We start from the raw sequence: 23,507 nt of genomic DNA, 5'->3' as shown, positions 1-23,507 counted from the left end.
TGTGGAGCCAAACTGTCACAGCGACTGAACAAACAAGGGACACACACACACACACACATGCACACACACACACAAACACAAATGGGGGTCAGTGTCAGTGAGGGGAGGGACCAGTACAGACCCGACCAGAGACGCAGCATGGGTGGCAGTGAGGGATGATTTTGTCCAAAGTTTGGATCTACATCAAGTTTTCTTCGGGTTTAAATTAACATCTGGATTCTGTAGGAGCCTAAGACACATTCATCAGAGTGTGTGCGGTTGATATATATATAGAGAGTGTGTGTGTGTGTGTGTGTGTGTGTGTGTGAGCAATGGGCTTTGCCAAAAACTTTGGCAAAACTTTTAGGAGAGTGTCTGGATTTTTCTATCGCTTTCCAAAAATGATGCGACGCTCCGGACGACTGGAAGTCAGTCTGCTGTGGAGGAACTCTGGTGAGTCTTGAGTGTGTGTTTGACATGTAGGGTAAAAAAAAAAAAATTGTTATAATCAGCAGCTTATTTGCACTTTTCACTTCCTGTAAGTGGAAACTTATTCAGTGTCTTCACCAAGAGACGACCGTGTTCACTGTAAACTGAGCTGAACATGTGTTGTCTGGCAGCAGGAAGTAAAAAATCTCATGTGTCGGAACAAAATATTAAAATAAACAGCTAAAACAAGTTTAAACGGATCTGCTCCTTTTATTAAAGTTGATGAAAATGAGAAACAAAACCTACAGTTGTGTTCAGGGTGTCCAGTGTCAGCCACATGCATTGTGTCTGCAGCTATTTAGTAAGTGTGCCTAATTGCCTGTGTAGACTGTGCAGTGTGTGTGTGTGTGTGTGTGTGTGTGTGTGTGTGTGTGTGTGTGTTGTGGTAATATGATAACTCTGTATTATTCTGACAAGCACAATTTTGACAAAATGATAAAACACCTGAGAAGGTGTCCAAACAAGTAGAAAGAAAGAAAGAAAAAACATTATGAAGGAAGAGAAAAGAACAGATGGCTGCTGTATTTAGCAAACACCTGTCCTCACACACACACACACACACACACACACACACACACACACACACACACACCTGTCTTTGTCTTCTAACTACTGTACAAGCATTTGCAGCCAATGATCGCTACACATTTCAAACTGAGTCAACAGCAAATGTTGCATCAGCTTTCACAAATTGCTTGTTTTTGCAATTAACTTTTTATTAAATCATGTAACAACATACACTAGCATTACAATAAAATAACATGAAATATATATTATTGGAAATGTATTTAAGTAAAGAACCGTCTGCACTTGAGCATTTAATCATGTTAGGAAACATATTCAGCATCAACAGCAGCCACACTTCATAGTAGGACACATTCAGCGTTGGTTCTCACAATCATAATAAAATCAAAATGATACAAATAATAATGCCAGCATTTTCTGTTAATACAGTATATATGATTTTCCTCCTTTTCATTTTTGAAAATGTATAAAAGCTCTAAAAAGACACCCACGTCAATGTACACAACCATACCATACGTCATTACAGGCCAACATTTTTCATGATCACACTGATCAACTCAGCAAAGGCGTTTTCAACCTCATAGATTGTGTGCACTGGTCCGAATCAGTGGATTAAATGTTGTTAAATTTGCTGCGTTTCTACTGTTGGTTTGGTTTCTTTTCAGACAGAAAATAAAATTCAGGCGAACCAAAATGCATCACCAAAAGCCACGAGACAACGTTCGCTCTGCTTATTGGTTATTAGATGTGTCTGGGACGGGAGCGAGAACGCAAACACAGGATGAAGGTCCTGATAGTCCTGATAGAAGTCCCTTCTGCCTAAATATCAAGAAGTAGGGTTGGGTACTGTACACATTTAAACAGATACCAGTACCTGGAATTCGGTACTGGTACCCAGCGGTACCTTTTTTCGTTACTTGCAGAGGGAACCCAACGACAAAAAAAAATACAATGCAGGGTTGAGCCTGGCTCAACTTGCCACAGTGCAATGCAACGCCATCAAATACGCACATGCCTGGTAGACTGCTTGGAAACGCGAATGCTGTAACTTGGCTGTTTACCCCACGAGTGTCAAGACGGAGAATGAAGTGATTGTCACTATGATAATTTTGGAAAAATCTTGTCTCATAGTATCATAAACTCTCTGTGCAGTTTTGATGTATGACAAACCGTCAAACTCATGGATCTGTTGCTCAAACTGGCACTTCCTGGATGGCAGCTGTTCGTCTATAACAACATATTTTTACTTTGAGGAAGCTACTGAATCCCTGCTACCTGTCGGGTCCTGTGCTCCAGCTGACGTTGACCTTTGACCTCTCTCTCTTGAGATGTGTGTGTGTGTGTGTGTTTCAGCAGATGAGTGTTAGAGGAGCTGAAGGTTCATTGTGCTTCTCTCTGCGCACACACAGACTTGATTAGAGACCTGGTGCTAAAAAATAAGTTTCACACACATGAGAGAAAAACAGTTGAGTCTGTCCAGTTTGTGCTTTCTGACCTTTGACCTCTGAGCTGAGATCCTGCTGAACACACTGAGTTTCACAATAAGAGCCCTCTCTGTGTGGTGATTTACGGGGCTGCTGCTGTTTGCGGTTTGGCACAGATGCAGTTCTGGCTGAAATTGTTGCTTTGGCTGCTTCGGTCAGTTTTGAGATTCACCAGAACATATAACACATATATACTAACTACTGTAGTTTCATAAAGTATGCAATCATCAACAAATACAGTAAAATATATAATGTTTTTACACACAACAAATCATGTACGCGAGGCAAAAACAAACAAACAAATGAGCTAATAACAGAGAACTGGATATTTTCTCAAAGTGAATCTCATGATTTAATATTTTTTCGACTTTCAATGACAAGACAGATGTTTTCCAACAATTTGCATATTTTTAATGTAAAGATCTGGTAATTAGGAGAGATGAGGAGCATTTTACATAAAGAAAATTATGAGATTTTGATGCAATTTCTATTATTTAACGACTAATTTATCACTAATTTCATATCAATCTATGTCTATTCAGTTTATACATGCACTCACCTGTAAATCACAATGGTTTAATTTAGTTATTCATCAGGATAAAAAGAGCAAAATATACCTTTATACCTTCTAAAAGGAAATATTATGTTTGAACATTTTAACAAATTAAAGTCATAATACAAAACGCATTATTTTATGTTTATATTTAACATTAAATTGTTTGCTGTTAACATGTGAGGATTAGTTTCTGTTCACCATTGAATTAATTTACTAATTCTACAGTCAAAATGCTTCAACTCCCCCCTCTTCAAAATCATTTTACATATTTATAGATAGTGGTGGAATGTAACTAAGTACATTTCGTACTATTTTTACACTGTGGTATTACTACTTTTACTTAAGTAAAAGATCTGAATAGTTATCGAAAGATCTGACGTTATAGAAACGCTGTACCGTAATTCTTGCTTCTACTGTAAAAGCAAGCAAAGAGTTGTGTGTCTGACTTTCTGCTGCCCGGCTGATTGAGTTTGATCGATTGTTGACGTCTGGGAAAAGCTTTTATCCCTGAGACAGCAGAGCGAGAGAGAAACGGGGAGGCAGAGAGGCAGAAAACAAGAAAATGAATAAGAGAAAAGCGGCAGAAAGAAGGGGAGAGAGAACGAAGGGAATGAAACAGAACAATAAAAGATACCTTTTCACCTTTTCAATCATTTTATTGCTGGATACACTACTTTCAGCTTTCAGATACAGAGCCATGACGTTAAGAAAATGCAATACACACATTCAGCTGACGTATAAGATTCAGTGTCCGATGACCGTGCTGTTTCAGGAGCATTTCCACAAAGATTAAAAAATGTGTGGAAATTTTTTGGAAATTGTGGCACAAAATATTGACAGGAGTGTCACATTTTAGGGGAGAGAAGGAAAACCTGCCCACATTTGTGCAAGAAGTATCCAGATCCTTTTAAAGTAGCAATCACAAAATATAAAAATACTCTGTTATAAGTGCATTCAAAATCTTATTTACAGGTGGGGTATGCGATTCTGGAGAAATGCAATACCATGACAAACACCACGATATGGAGCGAACAATGACACAGCAAGTGATGTAACTAGCGTTAGCTAGGTTGTAGGTTAGCAAACCGTCCCTACAGTTGCTGCTGCGAAGCTAACAGCCGGAGAGGACGAGACGGTTTCCCAGAGCGAGCACAGCAGCTCCAGACAGCGATGCTCACAACTGTGCTGCTACTACAGTTAACATCACAACAACAGCACATCTTGGAAAACTAGAAAGTAAGCTGAATGTCCGTGGGCAAGTTGTTTAACGTTACCTGACACACAAATCATGGCTGGAATAGTGTTGTGTGGCTCGGTCTGAGCCACTTTGTTTATTTCCCATTAACAGAGCCAGGGCTGTGAACAAACACCGGAGGGGTTTTTTCAGCGCACACACTGAACGGACAGCTAGCGGGCCGTGAGGAGATATTCGCAGAATTTGACAAAAAGACGTGCACTGGATTAGAATCGCATACCCCACCTTTAAGTAAAAGTACAATATAATCAGCAAAATGAACATAAAGTATCAAAATTAAATGTACTCATTATGTAGAATGGCTTCTGTCAGAGTTTATATATATATATATATATATATATATATAATCGTATTAGTATTACTAATGCATTATTACATTGCTGCAACATTAAAATGTAAGCAGCCATGCTAGCAGCTCTGTGAGGCTGTATGTAGGCACAGCTGTGCTTTGAGCTAATTGCTAACATCAGAATGCTAACATGCTCACAGTGACGATGCTAACATGTTGATGTAAAACTTGTATAATGTTTACAATATTCACCATCTTAGTTTAGCGTGTTAGCATACATTTGCTAATTATCACTAAACACAAAGTACAGCTGAGGCTGATGGGAATATAGTCAGTTTTTCATGTGTCTGGTAATAAAGTGAAGTATTGGACAAGATAAGATTTAGACCTGATGATGGCGCTAGATGGAAAAGAATCACCAAAGTTATTACAATTCATCCTGAATTTAATTTAATTTCTGCTTGTGGTTTAGTTTGATCTAGTGCCTACTGTAGTTTGGATTTGTGACTGTAACTTTTCCACATCCAAAATAAAACACCCGTGCAGCAGGCATAATGGGAAGGGTGTTTGGACTGATGGATGGAGGGATGTAGAAGGCTCTTCCTCTGTGGATCAAGTTCATTGTCAAAAGGTATCGAGATGGATGATCGGGTGAATGTGTGAATGGAGAGTGACGGCAGGAAACACACACACACACACACACACACACACACACACACACACACACAGTCATAACAAGCTATGTAAGTGAGCAAAGAGAAACAGAGAGAGAGGAGAAAGAGTGATTGTGGATGAGTCAGCAGTCCTATGTCCACCACCACCACCACCACCACCACCACCACCACCCCTCCTCTCCTGTCTGTGTGTCCATCACACTGTGGCCTCCATTTGACTGTTAAATCACTCACTCAGCACAACAACAGGCAGACACAGAGACAGGGAAACAGACAGAGTGGTGGCTACGCAAATCAGCATCTGAAGTCTGATAGAGGCTGAATGTAGGGCAGAACACGGTCGAGAGACACTGAAAAAGATTGCAGGGAGAGAGTGTGTTGGTATGTGCGATTTACTCCTCTATGTGTCACGAAGAGGTTTAGAGGTGTGTGTGTGTGTGTGTGTGTGTGTGTGTGGAGGACGAAGTGATGTAATGTAATAGATCTTATAGTGACGATATTGAGTTTGTGTGTGTGTGTGTAAGATGAAGATGGGAGATGGGAGCAGCCATGTGCAAACTGTCGGATAAAGTTGGACAGCATGTGAAAAAGAGGTCAACAGGTAGGATCATGGGAGCAAACGCACACACACACACACACACACACACAACCACACACACAGAGTATGTGAGGCGTAAGTGTTTGTTAGCATATTTGTGCGGCTTGTCGGTGTGTGTTGGAGTGTATAATGTTTGTTTGTTGACAGGAAGTGAGCAAAAAAGCTTCCTCCTCTCTTCTGTGTGAGTTATTTCAATAGTTAATGGTGCTGCTGGATTCTGGTTTTGATGGTTCAGTGTGTGTGTGTGTGTGTGTGTGTGTGTGTGTGTTTGCAGGTCTGATACACCAGTAGAAGTTATAACTAAGGAACTAAGGGTGAGACAAAAACTATTATTGTGATAATATCAGTTATCTTCAAATGATTAGGGCTGGAACTAAGGATACATTTTTTATATTGAATAATCCATCGATTACTCTTTCAATGAAACTTTTATTCTATAAAATGTCAGAAAATTGTGAAAAACGTGAATCACAAGTCTTCAAATTGTTTGTTTTGTCTGAACAACAGTGATGGAAGAAGTATTTATATATTTTACTTAAGTAAAAGTAGTAACACTACAGTGTAAAAATACTCTACACCACTGCTGAGCAACAGTCAAAACCCCCATTCAGTTTACACTGATATAAAACAGAGATATTTATAAGCTGGAACCAGAGAATATTTGGTTATTTTTGCTTGATAAATGTCTAATTTGTTGTCAGTTAATTTTCTGTGGATTGACTAATTGTTACAGCTCTAAAACTCGTGTTTATGCCATTGAGTCAATAGTTTTTCTTAGTGTTTTAACTTCCTTGTAGCCTAGAGGTTTAAGGTGCTGACCATGAATAGCAACTTTCTTTCTCCGCGGTTAACTGTCCAATAACGCCGTCAAAATGTGCAGACAGTATGGGGGAGCTCATATTTAATCATTTTACTGGTTTGCAAATATTAGCTTACCTTTCATTCATAACATAAAATAAATGTTTGTATTGGCTTTAATTGTGTCCTTGTGATGGGTTTTATAAGAAGTCCACTTTTCCCATTTGTCATAAATGTAAAATATCCTTGTGTTTTCTGTCTCGGTCAATATTCAGTGTTTTCTGTTAGCTATGTAAATGTTGTTGTGTGATTGTCTAAAATCAGGGTCTCTCAACATTTCTATGATCATTTGATTGTTTTATTTATTGTTTGTAAATTTTTCAAGAGCCAGCAAACTAAATTTATGTTTCGCATTTTGGCCTGTAAGCTCAGAGCTGACTTTTCATTTTCGAGGTAACAACAGGAGTTGTTTAGTGACGTAGCACGGTGCAGTGACAGAATGTGGGTCATATGCTGTCTTGCAGGTTGTCAGTTTGAGTGTGGCATATTACTTAATGTATCACCACAATAAGTTACAAAAAACTTTCACAGCTGTGTCTGCGTATCAAGCAAATCCCACATGGGGTCACAGACTCCAAGGTTTAGAGGTTTTCCACATGGAGAAGAAAAGTCTGGCAGGAGAAAAACTAAACAACTGGAGTTATTTAGTATTTCTGAAAAGCTCAGTATTTGTCTTTTAATGTTAAAAACATATATAGGTCAAATCCTGCTTGACCTTGTTTTGAAACAGTTCCCTCCTTCCCCCTCTCAGAATTTGCATGTTGTCGATTTTCATTTGCAAAGGGGAACTCTGACCTCAACTCACAAAAGATTATATCAAAAGATTATTTGCATATACGTTATAGACACTCACACACACTCAAGTTTTCATTGTGTATGGACGCACCTGCACGCACCTCACGTGTGACTTTACAATCAAAGATAAACCTTTTCCTTTACTTATTTTACGTTCACAATCGGCGAATCAATCAATGAATCCGTTAATAATTTGATTTCTCTGCAGGTTGTAAGTACGCGTGTCACGCTGCTTGCCGGGACCGAGTGACACTGGACTGTCATCCTGCAGCTTCACCCGTCAGTCACGACCAGCTCAACAACAACACGCTGCCACATGTGAGTACACGCTACACTGTGTGTGTGTGTGTGTGTGTGTGTGTGTGTAGACATCCTCTTCATTTCCTGTTTCTGTCTTTCCTTTATTGTATGAAGCACCGGATGGTTTCCTTAACCATCCAGTCAGTGTTGTTTGCATCTGAAAAGACTTTTGATTACATATTTACAATAGAAAATTAATACTATAGACTACTAATATAAATTGGAAGCTCTTAGTTTTGTGTTATTCAATCAAAGTATTACACTCTGCATAAATATATACCTTTCATCATTTATTGATATTATCATTGTGGCTTTGATAGGAGACTTCTAGTGTCCCATGATGGTCGAAATACTGTTTCCACCCTCATAAACTTCTGAGTAATAGTCATATTTAATAGTAGTTGACAAAACCATCTCACCACAAAGTCAAATTAGTGGTTGTTCTGGAGCTTTCGATCATATTACAGGACCAGAATTTTGGCACAAAATGCCCTCATTTGGGGTCTAAATCAGTCAGAGCTACAGACTTCTATTTATGGTTAAACCTGGTTCAGGATCAGTTTAGGTTGGGCTTTAAATTTCATTCTCACCACTAAATTTTTGGAAAACTCATTAGTGTAGTACAGTGCATCACCACAAGAGTGCGCTGTAGTCAAACATTTCGCCTGCTGGTGAAGTCTTGCAGCAGGCGGCTGTGGTTCCTTGGACAGTAATACAGGCAGTGTGGAGCCAAAATTATTAGAATAACTGCAAAGTATTTTCGTATCATCTTCAGAATAATGTCCATGTGCTCATAATGTCCAGTGCTCCATGTGGACGGGGCTCTTTCTGCAGAAAAACAACACAAAACAACACTGCAGCCATGAAGAGCTGAGACAATAAAAATTAATTGGAAGTATTTTGATAATCGATTAATCGTTTAACTCAAAATTAGCAAACATTCTCTACTTTCAGCTAGTTGTTGCTTTTATTTGTCTAATATGATAGTAAATTGACTGTTGATCGGACAAAATAAGCTATCTGAAGACATCAACTTGGGCTTTAGGAGACTGTGATGGACAGACTGAATGATTTATCAAGAAAATAATCAGCAGATTAAACGATAATGACAAAAATGTGTTATGTGATGAATATGACACGGTAAGATGATAATATGTGTCTGAGCTGTATCACGTGTTTCAGAGTGTTTTCAAATTCCACTGAGCTTCCATAAAACATTGGACCCCAACACACACCCATAATGCATCACTCAGCAAGAATGGTTTGTGTGTGTGTGTGTGTGTGTGTGTAATTCCCAGAAGACAGCTGGGTGTGTAGCAGGTCTGGTTCATGTTAGGGTGTTTGTGCAGACCACACCAGGCTGTAATATAATATTAAACAACTTTATATCTCTTTAGTACTTCACAACACATGAAAGCGTTTCATGGGGAGAGAAAAGAGAGGGAATGTGAAATAAAAATACATATATTTAGCATGTAATAAACGAACAGTTAACACAGGGACACAGCATTAGAAAATGTTTTATTTCACTGTGTCTTTAACCTTATCACTGAAACCTTAAAGGAACAATCCAACATTTCTTACCTAGAGGCAGGTGAGAAAACTGACATCAGTTTCATTTCTGTGTGTCAGTACAGAGTTATTGTTGGTCCAGGATGTGTTTAGCCTAGCTTAGCACAAAGACTGGAATCAGAGGGAAACTGCTAGCTTAGCTCAGTCAAATTGAAACACCTTCCACTAGCTCCATATATTACTTATTTTACACAATATCTCCAATATTGTGTCTGATTTGTGGTTTTGGAGCCAAAGTTAGAGCAATGACTTTAACATTTCTTAAAAGCGCAACCAGTTACCGGTTATTTTCTTAAGGCTGTTATTGTTATTTTTGGATTAATATGCAATCTCATTAAGTCTGAACGTTCTAATTCTCAAAAATCCCAAAACTGCTCAGTTTTTGCCACTTAAACTATACTTGCATCATCTTGGGATATTAAACTTTGCACAGAAATAAACTCTGGATGACACTGCCTGGACAGTACTCAAACACACGCTGTCTGCACTTGCTAAAGCCTGGCAAGTTGTTCTTAGAAGCTGCAATATTCATTATACCTCACAATACAAGTACAGTATTTTGGGGCTAAACCAACAACATACTGATCATTTTCCTATTCTTGGAAAACTTTACCAGTACTGTGGAGCTAAAATTGTAAATTAACTGTGCAGACTCTAGTGTGCAGAGGTTCTTCTTCTTTTTTTTTTTTGTAGCTGGTGTTATTGCCCTTCCAGCACCTAGCAGAGCCTTTAAGCCAGGTGACCGGTGGGCACTTTAATCTTGTGTTAAGGTGGAAGTTTTTGGCATGTTAGTGCCGCTGAAGAAAAGGTCCAGGGGTTACCAAAACATTAGGATTCTGGGAAACACATACATCTTTACTTGATGGTAGTGCCAGACGGGGTCACCAGGAATCACTGTGTGAAGACCATAAATATCCAAACCCCATTTTCTTTCAGTTTGATGATTAGTTGTTGAGATACTCTGCTCTGGAATGTAGTTTTGGATAGATGGATGATTGATAGACTAACAGTGGATTCCTACTACTTCATTTTGTTCCATCAATATCTCACAGGAGTTTTTTTTTTAATCATTTTTAAACAGTTGTTGTCTCGTTTTGTAAGAGCTGGCTGTATTAACATCTTACGTTTTGTTGACCTAAACTGAAATATTACGACTGCTGTCCTGAACAAGCCCACTTTTACTCCTCAGCATCTCATCTGCCAATAACACCAATTCTAATATTTCCCGTCGTCACTGAGCGCAGTCTGGGTTTGGCTCCGCTGTTTGTCAACACTGATTTTTTCACCCAGCATAAGGAGGATTAACTCAGCACATTTCGAACCAGCGCTGATCACACACACACACTCTATACTGCTGAGTAGTGCTGAGTATAATGCTGTGGGTTTTTAGGTTATTATTATTAGGTCAGTTATTTAATAAAAATACTTTTGGTGTGTTTGCAGTGGGGTCAGAGTGTGTGTGTGCGTATGTGGTTGCAGATGTGTATCAGTGCAGCTGCAGGGCATGTGGGCAGAGAGCTGTCAAGCCTTCCCACAGGCATGTCGGTATGTCTGTCTGTTTATATGTACTGTATAGATGCATGTATGCATATTCTTACAGAAAGCATTTTCTCAGAACTTATCTGAGTAACAAATATTAGAAAACAAAACAGAAATAGACAGACTGGCATGTTTTGGCACTTTAATGTGCTGATGTAACAGATGCTACACTGCACTTTTACATCAAAATAAAGAGCTAAACGCCAGCAAAAATATATGTTTATCATGAGAATTAGTTCATAGTGCTTTTGGTTTTGGTGAAATATTCCTGTTTTTTACACTATTTCTGCCTCTGTGTTTATCCTCGTTTAAAAAATGCTGAAGCATCTGAAAGTGTGACTCTGTCAGCATACAGTTCTCACTGTATTTCTGTCTGTCTGCGGTTTGTGGTGGAGAAGCCGTCTAGAAACTGAGATAATAACATGAAGATATGCAGCCAGTCATAAGCTCTCATGTGTTTCAGCGAAAGTGATGGAGTGTACGTGTTTGTGTGTTTCTTTGTGTGTTATAAGGTCAGACAATCAACTGTGAACCTGCAGAGAGTTAAACATTTCACAACACTCAGTTACTCTAGTACCTGTCATTTTTTGGGGTCAGCAACCAAGCAACTGTTTAGCTATGGTGGATTGGTTTGTTGGTTGGTCCAGACTGAAATATCTCAACAACTATCGGATGGATTGCCGTCAAATTTTGTACAGACCGTAATTTTCCCCAGAGGATAAATCCTACTGACTTTGGTGATCCCCTGACTTTTCCTCTAGTTCCTTCATGAGGTTGACACTTGTGGTTTTGAGTGAAAAATCTCAGCAACTATTGGATGGACTGATATGAAATTTGGTTCAGACATTCATGTTCCCCTCTGGATGAATTGTAATAACGTTGATGATCCCTTAACTTTTTATCTAGCATCATCATCAGGTCAAAAATTATAGTTTGTCCAATACTTTAGTTTATGACCACTTACCTGCAAAACTAATGATATCTACATCAGCCTCAGCTGTACTTTGTGTTTACTGCTAATTAGCAAATGTTAGCATGCTAACACGATAAACTAAGATAGTGAGCATGGTAAACGTTATACCTGCTAAACATCAGCGTGTTAGCATTGTGAGCATGTTAGCATACTGATGTTAGCATTTAGCTCAAAGCACTAGTACAAAGCCCAAGTACAGCCTGACAGAGCTGCTAGAAAGGTTAGCCTTGTTAGCTAATGGGCAGCCAACACTGACAGGATTTTAGCCATTAGTATATTAGTATTAGTATTAATATTAGTATTTAGCAATTAGTTACTTTTCCATCCAGCCAAGCATTTGGGCCGAAAACAGACAAAAATAAGATTACTGAGTATTGGTGGTGTTATTACATAAATATTGATATTACTAATAGGCCTCTCTACCATGAATAACCAACTTTCATTTGTAATGAAACTGTATCTAGGTACCTAGGTACCTACCTCAGGTACCTAGCTAAAAAAAATGCAGGCTAATTCAACAGCACTGCAATAAAGCCTACCTTCATGAAAGTTCAGTTTTTATTGAAACTATTTTAGAAAGAGGTGTTTATTCAACTTTGTGGTCATTTTTGCCAGTTTACATCAATGAGAGTAGACTTAGAAACACCTCTGAGTATAAAATAATAAAACTCTAGGTGTACCTAATGAACTGACAACTGAGTGTAAAATTCAAATTATACACCTTTCTTTTAGACACATCCTGAAATCTCGGTAAAAAAGGTCATTTAAGATTTGCTAAGTATCGTAATCCAGAGTCTGTGTTTGTACTTCAACCTGTATTTGTCCCCTGATTTCTTTATTAATAATAACTTTATAGCATGAACTTAGTGTTTCTGTGAACCTTCTGTGAAATCACTGACTTTTATAAACTTTTTATTCTAAAACATAATATAATACTGGATTGGATCTGAGTCCGTGAATCACTGAGTTGTTAGTAGATCCACGGCGTCTATAGACATGTAGGGTGGAGTGTGTAATGCTTTAAATAACTCGATCAATCAGCAGTGCTCTCTTTGGTATGAGTGATTTACACACACACCTTTGCCAGTATCATAGTGACAGTGATCTGACAGGGCAGCCAGCCAAAACATGGAGGCTTTTACTCTGCTAGTATGTAATACTAGTGCAGGGAAGTCCTCCTATAAGTGTGACTGTGTTTGTGTTGGCGACCAGAAGAAGTAGGTTAGTAGGTACCAAATTATAAACGACTACATACCATCAGCCTCTCATTTACTACTCTGATTGTGTGAGAAGCTACATTATGAATCTCTTACTGACCCAAAATTAGGAGTAATGCAATTTTCAATACATAAATTGTCTATAACAACAACGCAACAAAGGACATCAGCGACATCTGGAGATAAAATTTGAAGTTTGACGTCAATCTGGGCCTTCAAACCTTGTTAGTGTCAGTACAGAAACAAACCTCAGGCTCTTTATTTAACCACAGTACTGAGTGACTAATATAGTCACCAGTCAATTCAACAGCTGGCCTGAATCTGCAGCACATGAAACATGAACACAATAACTAGTGAACCCTTGAAAGTGCCTGATGTTGTCAATTTCTGTGCAGTAAAATAGATAATTCTTGTGTCAAAAATTTAAAACAAATTTCACCCCAGTCATTCTGACCCTGTTTTATTTACCTAGATGTTTTCTTTGTACAGTAGAAGTCTTGATTTAGAGCAGTGTTTCCTGACTATTTTGGCTTGTGATCCCTTGAAATGAAGCAACGTCTGTTTGTGAGCCCTCATCACACGCCATGGTCTCAGTGTGGACGTAAGCAGCGATCAGTTCAACCAAAAAGGGATTGAAAAAATAGAAAACTCAGAAAAAATAAACATAATTATGTGTAACAGTAAATGTTCTATTTCTTGCTTTATCCCTTTAACCATCTTATGACCCTTTGGGACCTCTTTTTGGGGCCATTTATTACACTTTCCAATACAAATTTATTGTCAGATAAATTATGTGTTACTTTTGTTAACATAAATATTAAACTGTTGAAGATTGTGAAGTTAAATCTCCCAAACACTGAATTCCACCACTATTGATGTGATTTTTTTAGCTCAGGCTAGTTTAGATTAAAGATTCCATTATTTTGATTTTATTCTGTAAAGTTATGCCGAAAACATTTAAAAAACAACAGTGTCAAGTAAAAACAGACCTTTTCTGAATTTTGACCAAAAGAGAGGAGGATGCCGTTGTTGTTTTTGGGACCATAACAGTAAAAACATTACTTTTGGAGTGAGCAATGGGTAATTAATTACCTTTTCCAATGGTAAACTTGACATTATATCTTTCTATATAACTACAACCTGAGCGCCTGTACAGTATGAGTCACAGGTCATCCTCCTCTCCTGCCATGTGATTGGTTTGGCTAAAGGGAGAGTCAGTAAATGACTGACAGAGAGAAAGAGAGAATAACTGGTCCACTTCCTGTCTGCTGGGAAAGACAAACACAGGCGGAGGGAGACGAGAGAAAGCAAAGAAGGCAGAATAAATAGGGAGTCCAGATAGAGAGGAATGTTCATGTGTTTTCTCTTTGGCTCTAATGGAGACTCATTAACACCACCGGGTCAGAGGTGGTGGTGATAACTGATGTCACATTAAAGACCTTGTTGGCTTTTCAGGTTCAGCTACAGAAAACAACAGGAATTTGTGTAAAGTCAAGTAACTACGCAAAAGATTTCAGATTTCAAAGTTCAGAATTATCATCTCCTCTCGAGTTTTTTGTTAGATAACTGCCCTGTTGGCTATATAATGGAAAATATTGGACTTTTGTTAAAAATCAGATCTGTTAGTAGTGTCATCTACCGCTGATAAAATACACGTGATATGCAGTAATGGTTCCCAACCTTTTTGGCTGTGGTGTCGTCCACCTCAGCGTCAACTCATCACACATAACGTCCTCACTGTTGACAAGAGATCAACCAAAGAGGCTTTTTCCTCCTTAAATTGTTTTATTTTAATTATTTTTTAGAGGCCTTAAGAGGTAAAAGTATCCAGGATTTCAAGAAAAAGGCAACATTTTGATATTTTCTTTCTTATCCCTTCAGTCATCTTTATTTCATTTTTAGGTTATTAGCATTTTACTGTATATCTTTCAATACAACAAATGCTGTTGTTATTTATTATTAATATTCATTACATCAAAAAAAATACATTGCAAGTCCAAACTGGCTTTTAATCAAGAATAGAGGAATTATTAGCATTCTAATGTGCTAAAGTTAGCATGTATGCGTACACTTAGCGATTTAACAGATTTAGCATGAAGCTAATTTTTAATGTTCAAGTGAGATTATGTATTTTGTATTCCCGACAATTACGGGATAATGGTGAATGCTAAATTATAATGTAACAGTAGCATGAGTAGAGAAGAGTCTGTCAGAAGAGCCATAAAGTATTTATAAAGTTTGCTAACATTAGCTAACATTAGCCACCATAAGCTAGTGGTCAGACCAAGTAACGTTGTAGCAGCCAAACCCCTGAATGTGTTAAATTGAGCAAGGCTGAATATTTCTTATGAATTTAACTTTTCATTTGTAAGAAAAATGTGTTATTATTTATCCTTTCAAAAGTTACGTAGTCTCACTCTAATACTGTACGTGTACAGATAGCGGCATTTAGCATGTTTGTATACCTATGTTAGCATAGCATGTTTGTATTATATGTAAGCATTAATTTGAGGCTAACAGGAATTTAGTTTTAGAGGTTTATATTTGTCCTTTGGGGACAAATATAAATGAATTTAAAGGCAGAATGACATCAGTATTCTGGACCATGGACCTGCTTCCTGAAAAATGCACTTCTAGTGTTTTTATCTCTGACATCTGTATGCTTTTAGAAAGAAAGTTACAGAGGTCGGAATTAATGGTGACAAATGACATGGATTTCAATGTGCAAATATTGTTAAAAGGTTTTTACAATTTACTTTAAGGTCAGTAGAAAGATAACGTTTTTATGGTTACTCATTCACAGCTATTGGCGAGGTTAGGGCCATGGTGCGGTAACACTACAGTAAATACACACTCAAATACACACAAACACAACCAGCAGGAAGGAAAAGTAAAACATATTCTCTTCTTTTTCTTTACTCTCCGCTGTTTTTAAATCTTTCCTTCCCTCTTATTTCTTTCTTTCTCTCTCTTGTGTCATGTCAGTCTTTCAGAATTTGACCTTTCACGATAGTATGGCAGTTATCTTAGTTAATGGTTTCACTTTGTACTTTCTTTGTACAGTCTGTACTTTTGACCCCTTTTGTGTTTATGTCTCAGGTCTGTTATGTCACCTGTCATTAGGAGGAGGGTTAGAATAATAGGGGTGTTTGAAGGCAGATTGTTTTGGTTATTTTAAGTTTTAAAAACCGGGATAAGGGCTGATGTGGGTTTCCTCTCACCAGAATATGATGTTTATATGAATATCCAAACGTGGAATTTATTCCAGAAAGGAAGTTATAAAAATCTGGATTTAAGACATTCCACAAAGCCAAATCAGAGCTAAATTTAGCCTTATTATGTTCGTCAAGATAAATGCATGTTCACTAGTGAAGCAGCACACATGTGAAGAATGAAAATATCGTAAACAAAACAAATCCAAATTAAATATTTAGTTGTAAATTATACATCAGCAGTGGAGGTGATACTGTCATGGTTTTGGGGTTTTTGTCCTGTTATTTCCTGTTTTATTTTGTAATAGTCTCCCTCCCTCTTGTGTCTGCTAGTTTTGCTTCCTGTCATTGATTGCTTCCAGTGTTTTCACCTGTGTCATTGGTTTCACCTGTGTCTCGTTGTCTCTCTCACCTAAGTGTATTTAAGTCTGTGTCCTTGCTTTGTTCTTTGGCAGTTCGTCCCTGTTGCTATGTTGGTTTTGGCTTCGCTGATGTTTGGACTTATAGCTTCCTGTTTGCCAACATCGTAACTTGTTGATGTGTTTCTCTTGTAAACTACGATGAACATGTCACAAAGTTTGACAAAAAAATTTTAACTCAAGATCCACTTGATAGCTTTTTCTAGAGTTTTTGACCGCATCTCACGCTCTTCCTCAGCTGATGGAGTTTGCGTGGAGGTTGAAAGCTCAGGAAAACACTAAGTGAACCAGGATTTTTTTTGTTTGTTTCCAAGTTCAAGAATAAACGTTCACACTCAGAATCATAGACTTATCTTTACAGTACGTTGAAGACGGAAGAATGAATTGTCTCTTCTTCTCGTCTAACTCTTTGTAAGGCAGCAAATATCAAAATGCTCATTTATTTTAACCCAAGTGCTTTTACCTGCCTAACCTTAAAAAGAACGTAGTAGACTCCTGCACATAGTCTTAAGACCTTAATGTCCTACAAGTTGGATGCAAACAGCAGATGGACATGTAGTTTTGTTAATACTACATTCTGTATCTGTGTGTGCGTGGTCTTATGGGTACATGGACGCCGACAGCAGTGATCTGAGCTTAAATTTTAATAACGAAGCAACATTTTGGACCAATGGCCGCTGCTTTAACCAGAGCTGCCAAGACCCCACTGCTTTCTTTTCATATTTTTTTATGATTCAATTCTCCTACACATCAGTTGTGCCTTAGTGTATTAACTAACATTAAACTATACTTTAGTTGCCATTTGCAGGTATTGCAGCGTTGTAAATGTTTTGCAGATACTGAACGTTATATGTGATAAATCTAAATTGGAATTATGTAAAAATGTAATTTGGTAATGTTGCATATGAACATAATGTTTCCACTGCTCACTGTAGCTTCTCTTCTATGGGAAAGAGGAGAAAAATAAGTAAAAATCCACAAACCTTGGGCTGATAAAAACCTGTTAGAAAGTTCTTCTGGGGAGGTTTTCTTTGGACAGTCATGATTTACTGACACTGAAGTGAAAAATGGGAACTCTTTTCTCTCTCTAATAATTCTTTCCTCTCAAAGTGTGTATTTGTTCATGTGTATTTGTTTGTGTGTTACAAGACATAAATAAACAGATGATCTATAGTCACTAATGTTTCTCAGTAGGAAAGATATAAAATGCTGTGAGGAGATTCAGCAGAACTACTGGGGTGGGGCACAAACACACTTGTTGACCTACCCTAACAATAACCATAACCACTACTTGCCTAACCTTAACCACTGACCCAAAAATCAGCTTTTTTTCCAATTGGGGGGATGGTCTCTGTCTCCGATTGGACAAGCTGTTCCCAATTAACTGGTCTTTAGTCTGAAATGTGTCCCCAAAGGTAGCTCACACACACACCCTAAGCCAGGCTTAACCCCTTAACTGCAGCCACTAAATCATTTAGGGGTTTAAAAAAAGCAGACGTACAATGTCATTCTAGATGGTTCACCTCCACACAACCTTACAACACAGCTAAAACTACACGCACACTGTTGTATTGCTGTTTTTACTTGATACTGTTGTACTGCTCTAAATAAGTCAGAGTTCAGGTTGGTTCAACTTTACTGTTTCTCCAGAAGACTAAGGTTTTACCATTATAGGTTTTTAAGACAAATACTGATGTTTTTTTTGATTGAGGTTTAAGATAGTTTTGATCTTTAAATTTGGTTATTAAATATAATTCATTTTATTCTATATTCTTGACTGCATATTAAAGGAATAGTTTAGGAAGTACGCTTATTTGTTTTCTTACCGAGAGTTAGATGAGAAGAACGATACCACTCTCATATCTGTACCGTAAATATGAAGCTACAGCCAGCAGCCCCTTAGCTTAGCTTAGCATAAAGACTGGAAACAGGGGGAAACAGCTAGCCTGGCTCTGCCCAAATATACAACAATCTACCTACCAGCACCTCTAAAGCTCACTAATTAACACAATGTATCTTGTTTGTTTAATCTGCACAAAAACAGTGTAAACACGACAATTTGTGGTTTTACAGAGAGTTATGTGCCGAACTATTGGTCAGAGCCAGGCTAGCTGTTTCCCCCTGTTTCCAGTCTTTATGCTAAGCTAAGCTAATCGTCTTCTGGTTGACAGAGATGAGGGTGATATCGATCCTCTCATATGCCAAAAAGCAAATAAGCATAGTCCCCAAAATCCTTTAATGATTCATTATTATTTCAGAAGACTAATGTTCAACCATTTAAGGTCTGAGAAGTACTTACATACTTTTTTATTCATTGTCTTTGATCCAATATAGTTTAAGCGCAAGAAAAATACTCAGTTTCCCTCAAAATGATATTCTCGACTTATTGTTAAAGCCTCTGAAACAGCATTTAGAGCATTTTGGGGCAGTAAAACATCAGAATCAGTTCAGATAAAGGACAGATATCTTTCTTCAATGTCTGTAGTTTTTCACTGAAGCATCTTTTGAGGTGCTTTTGTGCAAAACACTAAACCCCCAACTTCTTCCATGTTGCTGCTCACTGACCATTAAAGACAATGTAGCTACATTTTAAATTATCCTGGATTTGAATTTCTGGATATCCCTCAACCATCCCCTCTCCTCACTATCAAACATCTGGTTTCATGCTGTCCTTCCTGTAAACAAACATCATCACCATCTGCTTATCATACCTCTCTTCCTCTTCGTGTATCGCTCTTAATCTTCCCTTTCCTCCAGTCCTCTAATCAGCCGCCTATTGTGTCAAGGAAAATACAAACAGGGTGGAGGCTTACCTGCCAAACACAGAGAAGGAAATGGAGGAAGAGTCTGGGAGAAAATCAAACTTGTTGAGATAAAACATGTTTACATAAAAGGCAAATGTCAGTTCTGCAGAAAGAAATAGGCAAACAGGGAGATGCACGCATGCAGATGGACACAGTAATTGAATCAATCATAATCACCAGTTAATAAATAATAGCTTAGCTGTTGTCTGAGAGTTGTGTCATTGGATATGTGAGAATCAAGATAAGTTACATTCACTTAGCAGACGCTTTTGTCCAAAGCAACTTACAATAGGTGCATCCAACAGATACCTCACACTTTGTTTTAATGGAATATTTGGGATTATTAAACATGATTTTTTCTCCAGTTTCAAACAAACATAACATTTTACTTTCTCTGATGTAATGTAGATCCCTTTTTAAGACGAGCAAAACAAAGTTGCAGCTACCCTGCAAACACAAAACTATTTTAAAGCTGCACCATTCAACATTTTTATATTACTAATGGATAAAATGATTATGTGTAATATAAGAGGGGTCGCTTGTACATGCACACACAAATAATCATCACCAACTCTGCAGCTTCCGTCTCTTCTCTATGGAGTTTTTTAGTGTATTTCCGCTCATTATTTTGGTTTTATGCAACTTTACCATTTTGGTTCACTCTCACCGCTCTCATAGTGTCGTTTTCAGCTGCAGAAGACAGCTGTTTTCAGAGAAGAAGCTTTGATAAACCCACTGTAAGCTACCTGCTTACCACAGACAGACAAAGTTAGCAACTAGCTGGTGAACATAGTGTAGCATTTAACAGCTAAAGAGTCAGATATTTCCCCCAGGAGTTGGTGGAGACCAAAATAGAGCTAACCTGAGAGTGAATATTGCACTTACAGTGGTCGGTTGGCCACAAATAGAACTCCAAATGAACACTAACGTCACTCTGTGTCTGCTGGATGTGCAAAAAAATCAACCAATGCTGCTTTAAATTTCAGACAAAATCCCAGCACTTCCAAAAGATACCACATATACCAGGTCAAAAGTTTGTGGAAACTTGTATATAGAATATATTTATATATTTATATAAGCATCAAATAAGTTTAATGAAGTTTTAGAATCAGCTGAGACCAAAATATATTAAATATGTTGTGTTTTCAGTGTGCAAAAACTTTCAAATAAAGTGTTCAAGATGAAAAATGTTCCACCAAACAGTTTCATACTGCATATGCATTGGTTATAAAAATTAAAAACAAATGTGACAAGGAAAACAATAGTGAAAATCTTAATAACACATGTCAAACACGGACAGACTGCAAAGAGGAGCAGAGTTTATAAGCTGTTGCATGAACAACAAGGATAAACACCAGAAAACCACAAAGATTTATGGCCTCAAAGCCACAGACGTAAGTTTGAAACAAATAAGCCTTCACATTATTGTATTTTTAGCAAATCTGGAAGTCATTTTCAGCTTCTTTCCAAGGTCAACACTCAAAGACACATAATGGTGTCACAACACCAGCAACCTCCAGCTACAGAAAACACTCATTTGATGAGTTTACACAAAGTTCAGGACCGGTCATAGCTTTCAAGGGAAATTTAGGCTATTATTTTACATACTATCAGTTTAAAAACAAACAAAAATGAATCCGTCCCCCAGACTCATAGAGACAAAGAGACTCAAAGACAGAAGAGGCAGTAACAGAGAGATGAATTATAGCAGCCAGTAGATCACTGTAATCTTTGTGGATTGTGAAGGATTAACTCCTCGGTCAGATGCAGGTCTGACAGACAAATCTCCCCCATCATCAGCTGCCTGTTGCAGAAACAGGACACCACCCGGCGGATTACAGACCCAACAACAGACGTGTCCCATTGATTTCCTTAATTTTTTTGGCTACTAACATGTCCCAACATGGCCAACAGCGCAGCTAACGCATTTTATAGCTGAGTTACAGCGAACGCCAGCTGAGCCCCACGTCGCCTCTGAGGAGTCTTTGTGGGACTCTCTGAGCGACAGTTTTTGTTGGGTGACGTTTATGTTTGGCAGGTTAATGATCTGTCTTTTTTGTCCTTTTACTGTTCATCACATCGCTTTAACAAATGGTAAATATTTGCAAATGTAGGCAATAACCAGCCAAATACATAAAAAAACAAACATACAGTACATATTTCCTGTTACTATATTCTGCAGAATTCAGTGACGCAGCATGAACAGAAACTCAAATAGAAATCACTACTTTTAGGCAGCGAAGAGACAACTGATGCTCGTCTTGTGTGTGTGTCTTGTTCAAAGGGAGGATGAGACTGAATTACCCATAACTAAAGTAATAACAACAAAGGCTAAGATTGATCAAATCACTATTTTACACAGCAAGAGAGACGACAGAAACATAAATACAGGTGAATGAAAACAACAGCTGCTGGTTTCAAGAAGCAGCTTTACTGGGTTACTGAGTCTTTCGACATCAGTCCATGTGTCAGATTTGAGGTGACTCTAGAGTTCACTCAAACCTGCTTCTTGGAACTTGTATTGTGTGATCAGCTATATCAAAGTGAGAGAGAGAGTTGGAAGAAAGTTGCCCTCTCAGCTGTGCTGCTATGCGAAAGTACTCGAAAATAACTGCAAGGGTTGACAGTGGTGTGTCAGCATTTTTAAAGCACAGATTTCTTTATCCTCTCTACAACATGAGACTGGTGAATGTTCACATTTACCCACTGAAGACTGTGTTGCAAAACCTCAATTCTCAGCGGTGGAAAATGTCAGCTCCGGGTAAATTAAAGGCCGAACATGGGAAAGGATGTGTTTTCAAATTCATCTACAGGTCTGCAGATCTGTAGATACATATGAAAACATTAATCTGACTGTTCTCATACTCGTCATCACAGAATACAACCCAGATTAATGTTGTGCTCGTGTGCAGGAGTCAGGATCAGTGTAGCAAGAGGTAAATTGAACTCTGTAAAAGCAAATTTCTAAGTTATTTTTCTGCTTAGTTTGTGGGAGGTTCAAAGGATAACACAGATCTGTATCAGGGTGGGACACTACAGTGGACTCCTGTGTGTGTGTGTGTGTGTGTGTGTGTGTGTGTGTGTGTGTGTGTGTGCATGTCATGCTATACAGTGTATGTTTGTTAGCTCTTATCTTGGATCCTGTCCTTATCCAGGCGGACAATCTCAGCCTCAGATACCGACCAACCAGGATTAAAGTTCACTGTAAATGGCACACATCCACCATTCATGCAGCCCAAACAGAGCAGCGACATACTGACTTTATTGTCAGCAAAATAACATACACAGATATGCTGTCGGCTGAATGCACGCTGACAGACCTCAGACTGAAACAACAGACAGAAAGAAGAAAAGACAGAGGAGATATACAAAGAAAACCAGCATTAGTTTTATTTTGATAATAATTCTCAAGTTAAACAATAAACCAAGAGCTCATATGTCTGTGCTGATTAGGATTTTATATTTTTATTTATTTATATGAAAAGTCTGATTGAAAATTATTATCTAAAACTGAGTTCAGTTAAAGTCTGTAAAGGAACGAGAGACAGCGAAAGGCAGGGAGAGAGATTGTGTTGGCAGGGTAAGAAAATCTTATCACGCCAATAAATCTGTTTGAGTTGAATTAAACTGTGTGTGTGTGTGTGTGTGTGTGTGTGTTTGGCTGGTGGCTCTATATCTCTCACAATTCTGTTATTGTGCTGCTGCTGCAAAACAGTCCTTTTCAACTGTGTGAGTTCAGGCCAGCTGCTTCCCCTTATCCTGTTAGATTTTAAGTAATTCAATTCAGCATTCAGTGAAAACAATATTATTTTTCATGAAAGGGCAATTTCCTCCAAATGACCCCACACTCATAAAACTCCCATCAGGCTGAAAATACGTGCTATAATGCGCACTTTGAGCTGGATATAAACATTCATGTCAGCCTAAAAAGTGGGTTTACTGAGGTGAGTTGAATTTAACCTGCGCCAC

General features: G+C 38.1%; 1 protein-coding gene across 1 annotated transcript in view; it reads left to right on the top strand.

Annotated features, from left to right (window-relative positions):
• The window catches only part of rassf3 (Ras association domain family member 3), a 94,458-nt gene that overhangs the window by 14,164 nt on the left and 56,787 nt on the right, over positions 1–23,507 (top strand). Inside the window, exon 2 of the mRNA XM_044186891.1 lies at positions 7,711–7,820. Coding sequence (XP_044042826.1) covers positions 7,711–7,820 — 110 coding nt within the window. The remainder of the gene's footprint in view (positions 1–7,710; positions 7,821–23,507) is intronic.

This window comes from Siniperca chuatsi, linkage group LG23, assembly GCF_020085105.1.
Source record: "Siniperca chuatsi isolate FFG_IHB_CAS linkage group LG23, ASM2008510v1, whole genome shotgun sequence".
Taxonomy (NCBI): domain Eukaryota; kingdom Metazoa; phylum Chordata; class Actinopteri; order Centrarchiformes; family Sinipercidae; genus Siniperca; species Siniperca chuatsi.
Note: the sequence above shows the minus strand (reverse complement) of the source record. Positions and strands in the feature narration are given on the sequence as shown.